The following is a 17,381-nucleotide window of genomic DNA, read 5'->3' as shown; positions in this document are numbered from 1 at the left end:
ACTACTCCGCTTCAGAAGAAACTTGGGGGGTCATTCCCAGGGCCGTGAATGACAGAAGCACCGCCAACAGGCGGGCGGTGCTTCCTTGCCTATTCTGACCGCAGCGGTAAAGCCGCGGTCAGAAAACGGGGCCGGCGGCTGGGATTCTGACCCCCTTACCGCCAGCCTGTTTCTGGCGGTTGTCACCGCCAGGAAGAGGCTGGCGGTAACGGGTGTCTAGGGGCCCCCTAACAGGGCCCCAGCATGCTTTTCACTGTCTGCCTAGCAGACAGTGAAAAGCACGACGGGTGCAACTGCACCCGTCGCACGCCTGCAACACCGCCGGCTCCATTCGGAGCCGGCTTCAGTGTTGCAGGCCTCCTTCCCGCTGGGCCGGCGGGCACTACCTTGGGTAGCGCCCGCTGGCCCAGCGGTAAAGTTGAAATGGCACCAGCGGTCTTTTGACCGCGGTGCGGCCAAATGGCGGTTCCCGCCAGACGGGTGGCAACCGCCGCCCGCCGGGGTCAGAATGACCCCCTTGGTCTTGTATTGACTAATGGCTTATATAATCTTCGATATGCCCCTGGATGGGCAATGTCACACACCTAGCCAAAACGCGTTGAGATCATTCCCCAATACTACTGACACTGTGTAGACCCACCAGGGGGGAATTTAAGCTGCAGTGGCGCTTTCCCAATATGGCACTGCATGACAAACGGTTTTGATTGGAACTGCATTTGACTGTAATAGAATACTTTTAACTGAATCCATGGTCAGGTTCCTCCATCCCAGCTTTTGGGGAGCTTTTAAGGCTTATATCTGTGAAATATGCATTGCCAAACACACAGGGGTACAGCATGATATTTGTAGGAGCCACTCTCGTATTGAAGAAGAAATACTCACCCTTGATAACGCAGAAGCCCAAAACCATGCAAACTCTCACCCAAACTCATTCACGGCTCTACTCACTGAGGTCTGAGACTTGTCTGACTGAAAGGTGGACTTCCTAGGAAAATACACTAAGACCCAACACTATGGGGAGAGGCCTGAAAGCATTGTGGCATGCTTACTCTGTCCTCCTAGAAGCTCATCTTACATCCCCGAATTTACACACGGCAGATAGCACACAAGTGACAGATGGAAGTTAAGTCTTAACCACTTTGCTACCTTACTATACTCAGATGTACACTTCCCTACTGTGATGACACCTCCGACCAGGTGGCGTACCTGGCGGAGGTTGCCATGGTCTGGCTCACAAACCCTCAACAACAATTTATTTGCGAACCCCTCTCAAATTCTGAAATCAATCAAGCCATCTACTCCCTCGATGGTTCAAAAGTCCCGTGCTTGGAAGGCTTCACCGGTGTCTTCTACAAAAAGTTTAAACACTTTTTAGCTCCACACCTACTTGCTGTTTTCACAGAATCCCTTAAAAACAGCCGACACTCCGGGAGTGCACCCTACTCCTTAAGCCCAGTAAAAATCCACACCTGTATAGCTCTTATCGGCCCCTGTCTTTCCTCAACTTCGATAACAAGGTGCTTACCAAACCTCTTTCCCTCTACTGAACCAAATCATCTCTCTGATACAATCCGTGTTTGTCGCACATCGATCCACATCCCAGAATCTATGTACAGTCCATTCCGTCCTTAACAGAATCTCCCCCACTAAACCGGCTGCTGTCGCACTCTTAGATGCGGAGAATGTCTTCGACTTGCTCAAATGGCCCTTCCTCAATGCTGCACTCCATAAATTAGGCATTCCGAGAGGCCTCACTTCACTGATCAAGTTATTATACACTCACCCTGTCGCCCAGATCCGTGTCAACGGCACACTCATTTGCCTTTCAACATCACACGTGGGACCAGGCAGGAATTCCCTCTATTCCCCCGGTTCTCCATCATAGCCATGGATCCCCTTGTGCGTCACCTACAGAAAAAGCATTTACAACGCAGACTCCAGTTTAAACACGACCCTCTGCTTCTCTCCCTGTACAGTGATGACATTTTACTCTTTGTAAAACACCCAGCAGACAATCTCCCCCGTTCCTCTGTGAAATATTACGCATTGGAGGATTCTCCAACCTTAATATTAATTGGTCCACATCTGAACTCTTCCTTATAACTGATGCCACCAAAACCAGGCAATGCGAGTTCCCACTGGCCCGGTGTGAGGGTCTGGTTAAATATCTTGACATATTCTTACATCACGATAAGGAACAAGTTATAAAACTGAATTACGGCTCGGCCATGGAGAAACTGACAAATCAGGTGGAGTGGCGGACTCATCTCCCACTCTCCATAGCAGGCTGCATTGCCATAATCAAAATGGTTGTTCTTCCCCGCTTCTTATGCCTTTTCCTCAGCATTCCTATCCCACTCACCAATTCCTTCTTTCCCGCGCTACATGGCATACTTCTGAAACGTATCTGGGCTGGTCAGCGGCCATGCATTAACTGGGACACTCAGATACTCCCAAACGAGCGGGGCAGATTCAGCATATCTCACTTTCAATTATACTATTTAGCAGCGCAGTGCAAGTTTACTCACCACTGGTGCCATGCTAATACTCGCCTCCCATATTCCAAACTAGAAATCTATTTGGCCACATCCACTCCGCAAGCTGCACTCCTTCCTGCGGAGTCTTTCCTAAGGGTCTCCCATTAGACCCTTCGTACATTCAACCTTTATCCACCACCAGCTGGGCCTGGAGGAAACTTCTACAACTCCTATGAGGGGGACTCTTGTACTCTCCATCATTGTTATTTGCAAATAATTCCTGTCTCCCTACCCCCAGGGAATGGCTGGTACAGTGTACATTAACACAGCACCGTTTAAACACCTTTCGTGACCTGTTCCCAGATGGCCACGTCATAGAACTGACAGTAAACACCGGACCTACCCCTAAAACACACATAGACCGCTTTGTCATGCAACGTATTCACTGTGCACTACAGGCTACCATCCCTGAAACCTAAGGGAAACAGAATATAATCATTTCTCCAGGGCCCTTTTGTAAAAGTAGCCTTTGAGGCTGGCAATGAACAGCCTCCTGTGTTCTCATTTAAAATGTCTAAATACATTTGAGCTCGCTTTGCAGCAGCTGCTCAGGGCATGACTGCATCCAGACATAATAAGATTCTGTCCTATGTGCTTTCTTTGGCGTTTGTCTCCAACTGACATAAGCAAATGGTTTTCTAGCTCTGTCCTGCTCTGTGGTTTTTCGGTGGTGCTGTGCTTGCCAATTACTTGGCCTCTTGTTGCTTCAGGTAACGACGTCCAGCTGCAAACTGTATGTTTACCAATTGACAATGTCTGTGTGGGGAGTGGTTGATAGAGGCCACGACTGGCACAAAGGATTGTGGTAATGTGGTTCAGACAGAGCCAGCTCTAGCGCTGTTGGTGCCCTGTGCGACAATCCTTTCTGGCGCCCCCCTCTCACTCCATGACCACCTCCTCGGATTCCCTCACTACCACCCAGCAAAAGTGCCCCTCATCTCTCCAGAGCCCCCCTCTCTTATAAATTTCATTTGTTTTAAAGCGCTGGTGAAGGCTGGTTTTACTAATCTACTGAGTTTTCCACATAAAATACAGATCTGATCTTTGCAGTAGAGATATTAACCATCTGCTCTACTTTATGGCAAGTCAAAGCTGCCTCTAGTCAAAACTCCATCTCTCTCACAAGAGTTACAACGGCATTTGTATTGCTTCCTGCAGCCTGGAAGCACAAGGAACTCTGCAGCAGGTGCTTTTAAATTCCATGTTTTAAATTATTGCTAAACACAGCGCCCCCCTGAGGTTAGCGTCCCCACCCATCCAGGTCAGCACCCAGTGTGGCCGCACCAGTCGCACCACCCTAAAGCTGGCCCTGGGTTCAGAGTATGCGGGTGAAACTCCTCTTTTAACAACAACACCCCGTATGTTATTGAACCAGCTGTCCTGCAGTCAGCTGTATAATGTCTCTGGTTGTACAGTGGTAGCAGTTGACTGTTTATGCAGCCACATGATAGGTTTCGGAGGTTCATCATTTAGAAAAAAATGGCTTTTCTTGCTGTCTCTGATCCATCCTACAATAACAATCTTAATATATGTTGTCTCCTGTTTTTTTTCTTTTGAATTGACAATCCTTCTGACACTGCCACACTTCCTGATGTGACTAGTATTAGTTTTCTTCTTCTTCTTCTTCTTCTTAATATTATCATTATTGTTATTATTATTATTATTGACAAATCTGATACACTACTCAGAGGTGAAGGTGCCTCTACACTGGCCTTTTGTTGTGGTCTCTCCTCTGAGAAAGAGAGATACACTCCTACGGGTTGGAAAGGACAATATGCAGTGGAACAATACACCAAGGGATACAAATATAATTATCAAAGTAATAGGATCTGGACATGCCTGGTGTAGTGTGCAGGAGGCCCACAAGCATTGCTTAATTTGAGCCAGTGGTTGCAGGTGGGGATCACTGGCACTAATTTATGGAAACCGGAACATATTTTTACTGAGCAGATTTTCACCCAGAGAAAGACTGAAAAAAACACAAAAGGAGGAAGAAGAGGAAGAGAAAGTCAAAAAAACAGCGATAAAGAGAGAAAGCAGGGTGAAAAAGAACCTTCAAGAGTGAGATAACAGGGTAGGGGGTGTCTTGCAGTGGAAAAAAGAGACAAGAGGAGAAATCAAGACTATTCTGCCTTGGTATTCAGTACCCTTGATATTCATGCTGCTGACTGCAGGCTTCTGACCAAAACTTTGGGCCACAGGACTTTTAATGTTTTATAACTTAAGCACCGCTTCCAAGCATATGTGGGACTCTGTTTAGGCACTAAAGTTGGATGTGCTGAGACTTCAGCACTAAGAAGGAGGATGCCTGAAAGTAGGTAGACAAAACTAACAAGCTTAAGATATAGGTAAACCACAGAAACAATAAGGAATGGGAACTGATGAAACATAGAAGAGAAAAACAACAAGGGTGCGGGAACAACCAATTATAAAGGAACTGAAGTGCAGCCTAAATAGGCTGTTGGTAGATGGCTGACTTCTGTGCATGTTTAATCTTTATGCTCTGTCTGCCATCACTGACCCAGAAGTACTACTGCTAGGGCCAGATCTAATGGGGCTGGACCAGAGCAATGGATGTTTGCCCTCACCATGTGCATCCGTATTTTCAATTGGCCTGTTCTCCGCCTTTTCCAAGTTTGAAGTCTACGTCTTTTATGGGCTACCATTTCTGGTGACCTGACATTGGGTCCTAGGCATGAATAAGCAGAAATCTAAAGGAAGAATTTATTAAATAGATGAGTAGTAGACGGTTAGGCTAGACTCTTCCTACTTACATCAGAAGTGAAGTAGAGAACGTCAGAACCAGTCTTCTTTATATGTACAAAAACGGAAGATGTGAGCAGGCTTTGATACAGGCTGTTGGTTTATACCATTAACAAAAATAACACATCCAGGTTGTGTGCCTTGACTGAGACCGTCACTTCTTGACATGCTCCCTTGGTGAATGCAAGACGCTGACATATCACAAGGGGGATTCTATATCAATATGCTTGTGCCTCCTTTGTTGAACACTGCATGCTTCCTCGCCTGGTAAACCACAACTCCTCCATTCCTCTGTGTCATCAGTCACTCAAATTCCCTGCACACTGTTTAGCTTGGAAAGGTAAAGACTATGTTAGTAGGACAACAGGGAAATCTGAGGAGGTACCTAAGGTGCATGAAACCTAAATCAAAATGTAAAACCTTAGGCACATCTCTGGCCAGTGTTGATAAACGGATGGGCAAAACAGAGTCTAGCTTTCAGGATGTAGCTTCTATGAATAAGAGATGAGAAACACGAATCAAATCACTGTTGCAGAATATTGTGAGCCTTAAGGCTCAGAGTCAGACTTGTGCAGATGAGCAACTCCAGAATGGGTTGTTCAAAGGCAGAGCTCTAGCAGTCATGACGTGGAAGTAGAGGTAGAGAACATCAAAATAGGTTCAGAGTGACTTGATTCTTAAGTGAAAAGACATGGTTACAATGCTTCAGGGATTCTTTAAAATGGAGGTGCTGGGGGAGCGACTAGAGACTAAGGAAACAGTCTGAAAGATGATCTGGCTGTACACAAAGGGCTCAGATCAGAGAATCCCTGATTCGGGCACCATTATTTTGAATCTAAGTAGAGTTCTGCTATTCCTTGATTTGAGTCCTGTGACACACGGAGACAACAAGAGCTATCGACTATGAAAATAGAATAGCTGTTTCCTTACTGGCTAAGTGAAGAGTGGTGGAAGGTTATAAGCTGTCTGTGGTCACCCAAGTGCACTTGGCTCGGAGCTTTCTCTAGACCAGATGAGAATAGGAGGATCCAAGTCTTGGGTCTGTTGCCACCTAACAGTTCCAGTTAGCTACATTTCATCTGACCTGAATGTGCAGTCCCACCTGCTAGATGGTATGGAGGGAGGAGATGCATCAGGTGTGTTTCACAAACAACCATCACTTTTACTCTCCCTCAACACCCCCAGTTCTTCGCTTTCCTTTGTTCTACGATGGGACTAGGGTTGTTATCAGCACTAGAACATTAGAATGCTCAACTCTCTATTGCTCTCTAGTTAATTTAGAACATCCTACCCTCAGTGGGTGGAAGGTTTAACTAGCCCCGTAGCTCTTCTTTCTCGGGATATATAATTTGTTAAAGGCCGAGTCCAGCATTATAGGCCCTCGCCTGCAGCTCAAGCCTATAACTGCGGTTCCGGGCCATTAACAACAGATATAACCCTCGGCAGTGGGGTATAAGGCTATAATAGTACACTCTGTTTTTGAGAAGTGATAATGGGCCTTTAGCCTTCTGATGCTGTGACCTTGTTATATTATGTGACCAATTAAACAGGGTTGAATCATGAATTCAAAACCAAAACATAGAAACTGAGTAGACCACTGTACCCTGCAAACCATATTTCGCTCTGCTCCTCAAAGTGCACAAAATGCATGAAAGTATTTACAGGAGCCAGAGGTTTCTCTTACCTGTGAGCGGTACTTTGGAATCACCTGAAAACAATTTGTTGTTCACCGATAAATCCTCAGAGATGAATGTGGCAACATATCAATAATCAAATAACTGCAACGTATGTTTTAAACTGCTCATATAGAACAAACATCTAACATGAATTTATATTAAAAGATCATTTTATAAAATGTATATGTATGGCTAATAATTTAATTGTGGGGGGAATATAAACGTATTGTACTGAAACGCACAGTATAAGCAGCAAATAGGGTTGTGCAATATTGCCATCATATGATCTTTATTTGTGTTTAGAAAAATCTATAAATCTCTCTCCATGAATCCTCTAATTGCAGAAGCTGGATTACGAGAGAGTTCAAGAGTACACACTGGTCATCTCAGCCAGGAATGATGCTGAGCTGCAGGGAGCAGAGTACGGTCCCAGCTCGACGGCCACGGTCCTCATCTTGGTTGGAAATATTAACGAGGCTCCGGTACTGACACAATCCAAGTATGAGGTCAGGGTTCCGGAGAGCCTGGAGCCAGGGACGGTGCTACTGACCGTCAAGGCCTCTGACCCAGACATATCCCACACACCGGCCTTAAGGTAAATGGCTCATTTGTTGAGGTGAAGTGATGCCATAATGTCAGCAGGGAATGAGTGTTGCATTGCTAAGAGTTGGCAAGGGCAGGAGGTGACGTTGATTGCTTGCCACTTTTATGGTAAACGGACTACTCTATGGTTAAAGTTATACCGGTATAAAACACAAAACTATAAAGATATTTAAAAAGGGGAAGGAACAGGATGTGATACAACAGTTCAATTGTTATGCCTCCAAAAAAAGTGCTACCATTGTTGTGGGTAATGATACACCACACTTTTCTTTCCCCTTTCCTCACACCTCTTCTCTTTCTGTTCTTCACTCCCCCCTACTCTTTCCCACTAACATGGACACTTTCCTGGGTTTCTTTCTCGCCTTGTAACCAACCTTCCTCGTCTCCTCTCTCTTCTCCGAAGCATTTACGTTTACTCACCTGTTCATTGTCACTCCTTCTAACCTTCCTTCTCTTTCTAGAAAATTATTTTGACTCCACGCCACTGTTGATTCTTCCACTTTATTTATGCATTCACTGTGTTTCCATATATCTGTTCTGTCCTCTCCATCTCCTTCCGTCCATCACACTCCATCTCTCCTTCCTCCACTGTTGTTTTTCTATAGTTCCTCAATCTCTACTGCTGTTCTATCTTCTTTCCTCCCTATTTACTCTTCCTTGCATGGCAGCAGCTCCCTATCCTGCACCCTAGTTTGCCAGTAGAAGGACTGATTCTCATCATCCACGCCATCAGTCAGAGCTTCATAGGAAGTAAGTGAGTGTCACAGGCCCCTGATATAACCACACATCTGTACTCCTTTTTCATGTGCTTGTGCAGAAGAAACTCTTGTAAGACGTGACTACCTAGTACTGACACACCTACCATTCTCAGGTAGCCCTAAGTCGTGGTCAGATCTCCTTTGACTAATGCCTACCTACATTCATTCTAACTGAATACTGCTTAACTAAGGTGTGAGCACAACCTAGGATATTGGTTATTTTAATATACACGACATTACTGCCCATGGCCATTAGAGCTATCTATAGGCGTTCTCCCACAATTATCTGAAAATCCCACCTAGATGAGATATTTTACAGGGCAGTTTGGGTTGTGAAGCTTTTCTGTATCATAAATCAGACCTATAAGTCATACTAGTAATGCAGAGATGTAAAACTAGTTGTACCTAGGCATTCATGTTGGAAGTTTCTATTTGTTGTATTTTTCAGAACTGATAAAAAACAGTGGTTATGAGTGTTGAATGTTTTGTTTTTCCAGTACCTATAAAGACTTTTGCGTTTATATACTTCTTTCACTCATTCATTCCTACTGTCAACTCTTTCTCCCCTCTTCCTGCTCCGTATCTCGTGTGTTCACCCGTTCCTTGAACTTGATGTTTCATATAACTTCATTATCTCTCTCCTCCCGGCCTACATTGATTTCCAGCGCTCATACGTTCCTTCCCAGTGGGCCAGTCCCACCCCATATTAGTAATGTCTGTGGCTGGTGAAATGGTTGAACCTTATCAGGATTTGATAGCAGCGGATAAACGGGTGAACCTGTCTATTTAATGCACCATCCTGAGGCTCTTTTCTTTAGGCAAATGTAAGGACTCTCTGAAAGAGGATTTTCTACTTTGTGCATGATGTACCAGTGTGGGTCATTGTATGCTCGGTTTTGAAAGCCAGTGTTACATCGTCCTGTCTTTTGTCTCAAACTACAAAAAAAGAAATGAACTAATAAATGTACCACTCCTTCTTCGCTGGGCCTTCCCTGCTATTCCTGGTCAAATGGAAGACGCCTGCTGAAGAATTATTATGCAGTTATTGGCTATATAGGTTGCCATTAAATACAGCACAGCAGCATGCAGAAATCATTAAGCTGAATGCAGATGAGGGTGGTCATTCTTCAAAAATGTAGATGCTGGGAGCTAGGGGATAGACACAAGAACACATTTGGCGGCCTACCATGGGCATTGAGGACAGCATTGTGGTACCAACAATCATAGTAAAGGGATTAGATATAAGGGTTGCAATTATACTGCTTTAACAACACAGGGTACCAGAGTAGTAGAAGTGCACTCAAATTCAGTATTCCATTGAACATTGATTCCATTGAAAAGTTAATATTCCGTCTCTGGTTCAGGATTTATTGCTTGTATTTGGTTTTAACTGTAACCAAAAACCCTAGTTATACTTCATACCTCAAATAGTTGCATCTGGCCTTGATGATATTCTCAGGTGTGAGGGAAGGGGCTGTGTCAAAGGAGATGGGTAGCAGTACCGTGTGTCATAGTTCTCAGGGGCACAGTACAAAGATGACTGCAAGAGTCGGTCAACCTTTTGTTTGTTGGGCCAGCATGCCAGATTCACAGGTTTAGCCAAGAAGTCTCACTCTAGCACTCAGATTGACTCCTGTAACACCCGTTCTAGTTGTGTGTGAACAAAGGCTTAGAATTTTTAGCACATCCTACCAGGCTCAACAGGAGGTATTTGAGGAGACCATTCTGGCACTAAGGTTAGCTTCTATGATGTCCCTCCTAGGTGGGTATGGCCACAGGTAATAGTCACACTTGGATTCTTTGGTGCTGTGCACCTGGCTACAATAGGCAGCTGCAGGGAGAACCACGCCCATGCTCAGTTCTGCATCTAAAACATCCCTTCAGCCAATCCCCCCTCCTGGGCAGTTTTCTGTTCCAGATCCCCATAGCTGGGCTGGTATTTGGGTAGATGTCCTTCTGCAATTGTGCCCGGCAAAGCAGATTCACAGTCCTACATAAACAAGTTGTTGCAGGTTTTCAGGAAATGTCCCCTCACCTCTTATTGACTGGCTGTCAGCAACACCAGCCCAGTACCTCAAGAGTTTCTCTGACACTCTGTCGAAAGTCACCTTGTCTCACCTAGTGTGAAGACTTGGATCCATTTGAGGAATTTTCAAGCTTTCTCTTATAGTCCTTTTCCAGACAGAGAAGGTTGATGCCCCTGTCACTGTTCTGGCACTGGTTTGAGTTGTGTATCCATCCTCTCCACCGTTTGCATCTTCTCTATGCCACTCTTCCTCTCTTTTTTGTTTTGATCCTTGTCTGTTGCCTTCTACCTCCCTGCTGTATTCAATTTAAGGCATGTACATTCATTTTTGAGACAAGACCCTGGATTAAAATCAAGCTTGGTTCTTTTTTTCTTTATTGTCACTTAAGCAGTTTACTCACTGGATATTTTGTGAAGTTGGAAATATGTTAATCTTGGTTTGTCTGCCTGTGATTCTCCAATTTAGAAACTCACAGTGGCATGACTCCCAAGACAGTAGTCGGAGCTGGCGTTGTCAATTCTGAATTCTGATGGGCGTTACTTAGCCAAACTTCTCAAATGTATTATTGAAAAAATCTATGTACTTTTTGGCGCAGGCTACCAGCTTGATGTCATTACGACACATGAGTATGTATGTAGGTTGGGTAACAGAATCTGGCTCCAGAGTCAGGGATGTAAGACAGAGCCCGCATATCTCATGGTGCTGGTGAGACCCTGGTCTTCAGGCCCTGCAGGTCTTCAGCCACCTTTCATGTTTGCTTTGAAAGTCTGCCTGGGTGTCGGTGTTGGAAAGTGGATTATTGATAAGGGCAGGTAAGTACCTACAGCTAGCAATAAGCCACTAACCCCCACTTAGGTCCAGTTAGGTCTCAATAAAATAAACCCAACTCAACTCTTGGTAGATTGGCAACGAGCGAGAATGCTTAACTTAGGAGACAAGTGTGTAAAGCATTTAAACATCACAAAACAGTAAATAAGTAAAACATAAAACACAATAAAAAATTGAATCGGATAAGGGGAACCAGAGATATGAATTTTTAAAGATTTTATGTTTTCTAGCGCATAGCAGAAACTAGCGCTCAAAGGGTTAAAGAAAGGTCACACTGGAAAGAGAAAAAGTCCAGAGTTCAGGCCACCCACGAGGTACACTGTTGCACTTACTTTCAGAAGTGTTTCTTGATTCAGGAAAGTGGTCCACAGCACCAGCCAAGGGTTCAGAGGCTCTGGTTTGCCTCTTGGGGTCTAGGACTACATCTCCCAGAATGCACTTCTTCAACTCCAAAATGTCCTGAATCCTCAAATGGCCACTGGACGCTGGTCAGCTGGGCTCTGCTTGCAGGACTTGATGCAGGGGACTCTGGGCAGCTCCTTTGTACCTGTAGCAAACAGGCGGTCCCTTCTTGAAGCAGTAGAAGACAGGCTAAGTCCTTTTAGTGGTGAAGCCCAAGTGTGCAGCTGGTGCAGTCCTTCAGAGTGCAGTGTCCAGGTGCAGATCAGAGGTTCAGCAGTTCAGACCTTCTTCTTCTGATGTTCTTCCTTGTAGGGATCTAAGGTGTGGGTGCAGCTCTGCCATATTTATTCTTGCTCCTGGGTGGAAAGCAGGGGGGTCCTGGATATCCAGTCACAGGCAGGCTCCTTCCCTCTTCGATGACCACTTCCTGAGAAGTGTGGCAAAAATCAATCCCAGGGAGCAACATTCTTCAAAAATCCAACATGGCTGAAAGTGATTTTTAGAGGTTAGATCTGGCTGAGCCCACCCACTGGTGTGGCTAAAAATCCTAAACACACCCCTCTCCTGCCCTCTCCTAATCTAATCAAGAGGGCATCTAATTGTCTGGGGTTGCAGGATGTGAAGGAGGTGCTGAGCTGCTCCAAATGTCCTTCCCTGCCTTTGAAGACCAGTTTGGCCGCACTGCCCTCTTCCTGCTTCACCATCTGCTGAGGCAGCTCTCCCCCCCCAGGCACATCCTTTGTGTTCAGCCCAGGACACTTCACACCTCATCAATGCAGCCTGGCCATGCCGCCAGAGCTGGCCAATCAGAGAAGTGCACTACAGAACTGAAGTTGGCAACTTTCAGGCAGAGTTTTAAAACTCTGCACCTGAACTAGTTATATTAAATCCAACAATTGTAATTTGTAGGATGTATTATAACATTTAATTTGATACCAAACTCTGATGGTGCCCTGGGTACTGCTAATCAGTCCCAGGGCCTGCATCTGTGTAAAATGGATATGCAAATTAGGCTAACTATATTATAGTGCATGCGCCATCAGTAAGTAAAAACTCAGTATTACAGCTCAAGAGTACTACTACTCAGGAGTACTCAATGCGTTGAATATTGGGAAGGAGGCTTACTCAATCGTGGAAGAGCCTGAAACACTTAGAGCAATGGAAACTAAAACTTCTCCTAGAAATTATTTGCTGCATTTTTTCTGTCTAGGTTCGAGGGTACGTAAGACCATATTTAAGAGGATGATACCAGCAGTGATCTCAGTAATGGTTGTGCTGTTGGAAATAATAAGGGACATTTAGACAGTTTCATTCAATGTCTGGGTGAGGTTAGGACAAACACTTTTCTCCTTGAAGTCAGTGTTGGCATTTAGTGTTTGTCCTAAGCAGCACCTATAAAATAGTAGCAAAGTTGGTGGCCAGCTTTCTTCATCATCATTAACCAAGCAATGGGACCAGGGATTGACATACGTATTAAATAGGGAGATGTGAGCCTACTTCAGAAAAAATCTAGGTTCAACCCTAATGTGCCATCAAGTTATCAGCCAATACCAGTCAATATCATGGAAAAGTACAGAAACTATTACTGTCTTTATTGGGAATATTGAAATTCTGGTTTTGCCCTTTTGAAGGTATCACTAAAGTGCTGGTGTCGGTACTGGATGGTCTGCCTTCCGTTTAAGGACCAGTTAAGTAGCCATAATGATTTTTTTGTGTTGAAAATGATTATACCAACTTATCATGTGTGTAATAGTTCAGGCCCTCATATAGGACACAAGGGGGCATATTTACAAGGAATTGGCGTAGGGGGGCAGCTCAGCAAGCCTTTCTACTGCGCTGCCCTACGCCAATTTAAAAGGGACAAAATGCACCATATTTACCAGATATGGTGCATTTCTGTCCTTTCCTCCTGTGTTGGCACACAAATTGCTGCCTAGTGCCAACGCAGGCACACTTGCACCATGATGCAAGGGTGTCTGCATTCTGGCAGGATTGTTTTTGTGCAGGAAGGGACACTTTCCTGCACAAAAACAATCACCGGAGGCAAATTCCTGTTACTATGTGTGCTGCAGAATGCAGCACACATAGAAAGAGAAAGTAAAGAGAAGAAATAAATATATTTCTCCTTGTCATGCTCCCCCTGGAAATGCATAGCATTTTGGTGCATTCCCAGGTTTACAACTTCTTGTAAATCTGGGAATGTGTCAAAATTCATGGGACTTGCTTGGGAACATCCACGCAATGCACCTGGAATGCAGAATAATGCAGTGATTTTTAGTGCATTGCGTGACGGCAGATTTATGAAGCTACGCAAGGCCACCTAAAGGTGGTCTTGCGTGGGTTCATAATTCTGCCTTAGAAGTTGCATAGCTCTTACATCACATTACGTGGTATGAGAGTGAGGCTACCAGGGTCGTAAATATGGGCCAAGGTTTGCAGAGGCAGATAGGGCTATTCTTGTACCTGACATGTGGCGTAATGTCTCCAGAATCGTCCAGCCTTGCAGAAGAAAAGGCCTTCGAGGAACATTCCAGATTTTGCTAAAGTCCTGTCTGATTTATGAATACATTCTTGCTTGTTGATGCCTGGGAGACTGACACCCATCTCAAAATGTGGGGTACACAACAAGCGCCTGGAAGCTGATGCTTCAAGCAGTCCAGGCTTGGTCCATGGACCTTGCACTTCTGTGAAGAGGTCTGAATGCGTGTTTTTTAGGGACCTAACACCAAATTTGCAGGGGGGGCATCTTTTTGAGTTAGAGCATTTCCTTAAATTCTAAGGGACTGCTATCCAATTTAGCATGTTCCCCCGTGCACACAAATAACATCGGTACTCTTTATGCCTGGGCAGGTAATACCATTGTGTGGATGAAAGGAATTAATCTGTTGGGATTACACGCTTCATGGAAACATTGCAAGTCCAGAGAGTTGAATATGAATACCTGTGGGAACTGGTTGTGGTATGCCCGTTCCCCAGATAATTCTCCATTTCTCATGGGGTCCTCAAGGAACATTGCGTGATCCTGCAGTATTCCTCCCCTGAATTACCAGTGCCTCTGGTATTGATAACCCAGTGAGTGGGACATAACACTGCAACCGCCCTTAATGGCCCTATAAAGGGTCAAAATGACAGCATTTCTTTTTATTCTGAGATGTTTCCCATTAGCCTCCCGTTGTTACTAGCGTGTTTCCCGAGCTCTCTCGCTGTACAGAGTCAGGCCTATTCACAGGCCTGGGGATCTCATTAGCCATAACCGCGAGGGTGAGGAGGGATTACGTATTACGCAGTAACAGCATTGGCAGCCAGTTAACTTAATAATGCTGAAGGTAATCAGAACAGAAAGGGGGTGAACTTGGAACTGAGTGTTCCGTGCAACGTACCTTCACCTCAGCTGCCCCGAATGAGAAAGCTATTTATAAAAACACCATTTCCTGCGCGCTGAGGCGACTGCACAGCACTACAGGGTGTGGGCTACTTAAGACTTATATCTCCTTTTGCTGCACTTCGATTTAAAATCACTGTCAAATAAACTAAAAAAGTCTGATTTAAGCCCTTGCGTCCCGGCCTTCTTTCACTGTTCCAACTTGGCACAGAAACCTAACACTGGACCACAGGCCATATAATATGCACAGTGCAAAATGCCTTTTTTTTGCACTGATTCTTCCTTGCAAAATAGCTAAACCAGATATTTGTACCTGTCCATATTGCTTTAATAATTTAGCAAAAAATCAAAAAACTGAGGAAAGTGAATGTGTTGTATTTTCACTGTTCTCTATAGAAACGAATGGAGTACAGGGGATGTGTGGCATTTTTGGTGGTGGTGATACAGCGTATCGTATTTTGTAGGTTGCCAGGTATTTTTGGCTAGATTATTGCAATGTGTTGTGTTGCACTGTGGTCGTTATGTTGTGTTTTTTCTTTTTACTGTTTTGTTGGATTGTGCCGTGTTATGTTTGTTTTTAAGTTGCTTTGTGTATGTTATTGTGCTATGTTCAGTTGGTTTTCTTTTGAGGGAGCAACAAAAGTTGCTACATTTCCAGACAGAAGCAGCACGTGCTTTTAAGGTGTCTGTGGCAGGCAACTATTTACCACTCTCTAAGGCAGCAGATAGCGCTGCTCCAACCCTTCAGATGTTTAGGATAATAATCAGCCCAAAACTGTGGCAAAGAACGTGCCTTAAATAGGCACTGCCAGTGCTCACTTCAGCTTTTGCAGTGTGCTGATCTTGGCCTTTCCTGCTGTTTAGTTCTTTCAGCTGTCTTTTGCCATGTCAGTCCGGCAGAACCTACACTTGATTGGATTCACATGAATGGATAGACCTCTCTTACCCACTTAAATATTCAAAACACGTATATGGAGATATTCCCTAACTCCAAAAGATTTCAAAAGATTTAGGTGCCAATATCCCTATTGTAGGAGTGCCCCATATATAGTTGAATGGGGAAATCATATTGGTAAACATCTCTCTGTAGACTGATTTGTTTATTAATTAAATCTATTTATATTAGAAGTCATATTTTTATTTCTAAATAATCAAAAATGCCAGATCAAGCATTACATCAAGGTATACGTTCAAATAAAACTGAACATACGCTAAATATAAAATGTACTTAATTTGGTAAAGAATACAAATAAAAATCATAAGAAGCAACATGCATATCAATCATGTAATCAGTTTAATATGGTGAAGTTCAGAGTTAAAGCACACACAGTAGACATGTTTGAGGCATACATGGAACAGAACTCCGTTTTACTGTGAAAACTGAGCAAAGTCCTCATTGTCCCAGGGATGTGAAAAACGTTAAGGATGAGCAAAATTTTGAATAGTGCCTGAATGTTGACCTTCACTTAGTTCACAGAGTTTCTTGATTGACCTTTGCATATACCCATTCTTCTCTCACCAGAGTTCAATCAATACTTTTTTCGATTTTTGTTAAATCATAAAAGTACAGTTAAATAAAAATATCATAAACAGACGTACATATTCCTGTATAAAATAAATACAATATAAAATGAAGGAAAGATATGATCAACTGGAACTGAACATGCAGTAATAAATACATTATATTGTATTGTGTTAGGCACTTATAGAACACATAGCTTCCCTAGGGCATCCCAGTGTTATAGTGTGCTACACATTACACAGCAGTGACGATGTTAAACATCTGCCATCAGGGCCAGGTGATCAACAAGATTGTGCGAAGAGCCAAGTCTTTAGCTGTTTGCGGAATGGCAATTCCAATCTAGCAGTCTGCAAGGTAGTAGGCATAGAATTCCACAGCTTGTAAACATTGTACTGGAAAGATCGTCTGCCTCTTTTCACTCTCTGGATCGGCAGAACCAAAGCTAGGCAGGAATTGAAAGAGCCAATTACTGATCTTGAGTATGTATGCAATCCAGGGGTTTTTAAGGATTTCTTCCATGGTCAAGCAGTCATGCATGATTGCATGATTGAGTGTGGATTCCCCCTTGGTCTGCAGCAGCAGGAGAAGAGGCTGGAGCCTCACAAAGTCACTTATATACCTCAGTCCCAGTTCCCTATGACATATGTAGCAGCTGGTGGACTTGGGTACAGCAAGCAGCCTTTTTATGATCTCATTTTCAACCTTGTCGAGCCCTAGCTGATCACAAATGCCCCAGATGCAATCCCCACATGTTGCTCCAGGGTGGCACTTAACCTCATAGATTTCTAACAGCTCCTCACCAGAGTTAGTTGGTTGGTACCAGTAAAGAGGGAGCATTTTATACACAAATGAATTGCTTACATAGCTTTTGCAAATGTTTGCT

At 44.1% G+C, this 17,381-nt stretch overlaps 1 protein-coding gene across 1 annotated transcript in view; it reads left to right on the top strand.

The window, feature by feature from the left end:
* The window catches only part of CDH16 (cadherin 16), an 841,291-nt gene that overhangs the window by 417,652 nt on the left and 406,258 nt on the right, over positions 1-17,381 (top strand). Inside the window, exon 12 of the mRNA XM_069217207.1 lies at positions 7,321-7,571. Within this exon, the coding sequence (XP_069073308.1) occupies positions 7,321-7,571 (251 nt within the window). The remainder of the gene's footprint in view (positions 1-7,320; positions 7,572-17,381) is intronic.

The sequence above is a fragment of the Pleurodeles waltl genome, chromosome 12 (genome assembly GCF_031143425.1).
Source record: "Pleurodeles waltl isolate 20211129_DDA chromosome 12, aPleWal1.hap1.20221129, whole genome shotgun sequence".
NCBI lineage: Eukaryota > Metazoa > Chordata > Amphibia > Caudata > Salamandridae > Pleurodeles > Pleurodeles waltl.
Note: the sequence above shows the minus strand (reverse complement) of the source record. Positions and strands in the feature narration are given on the sequence as shown.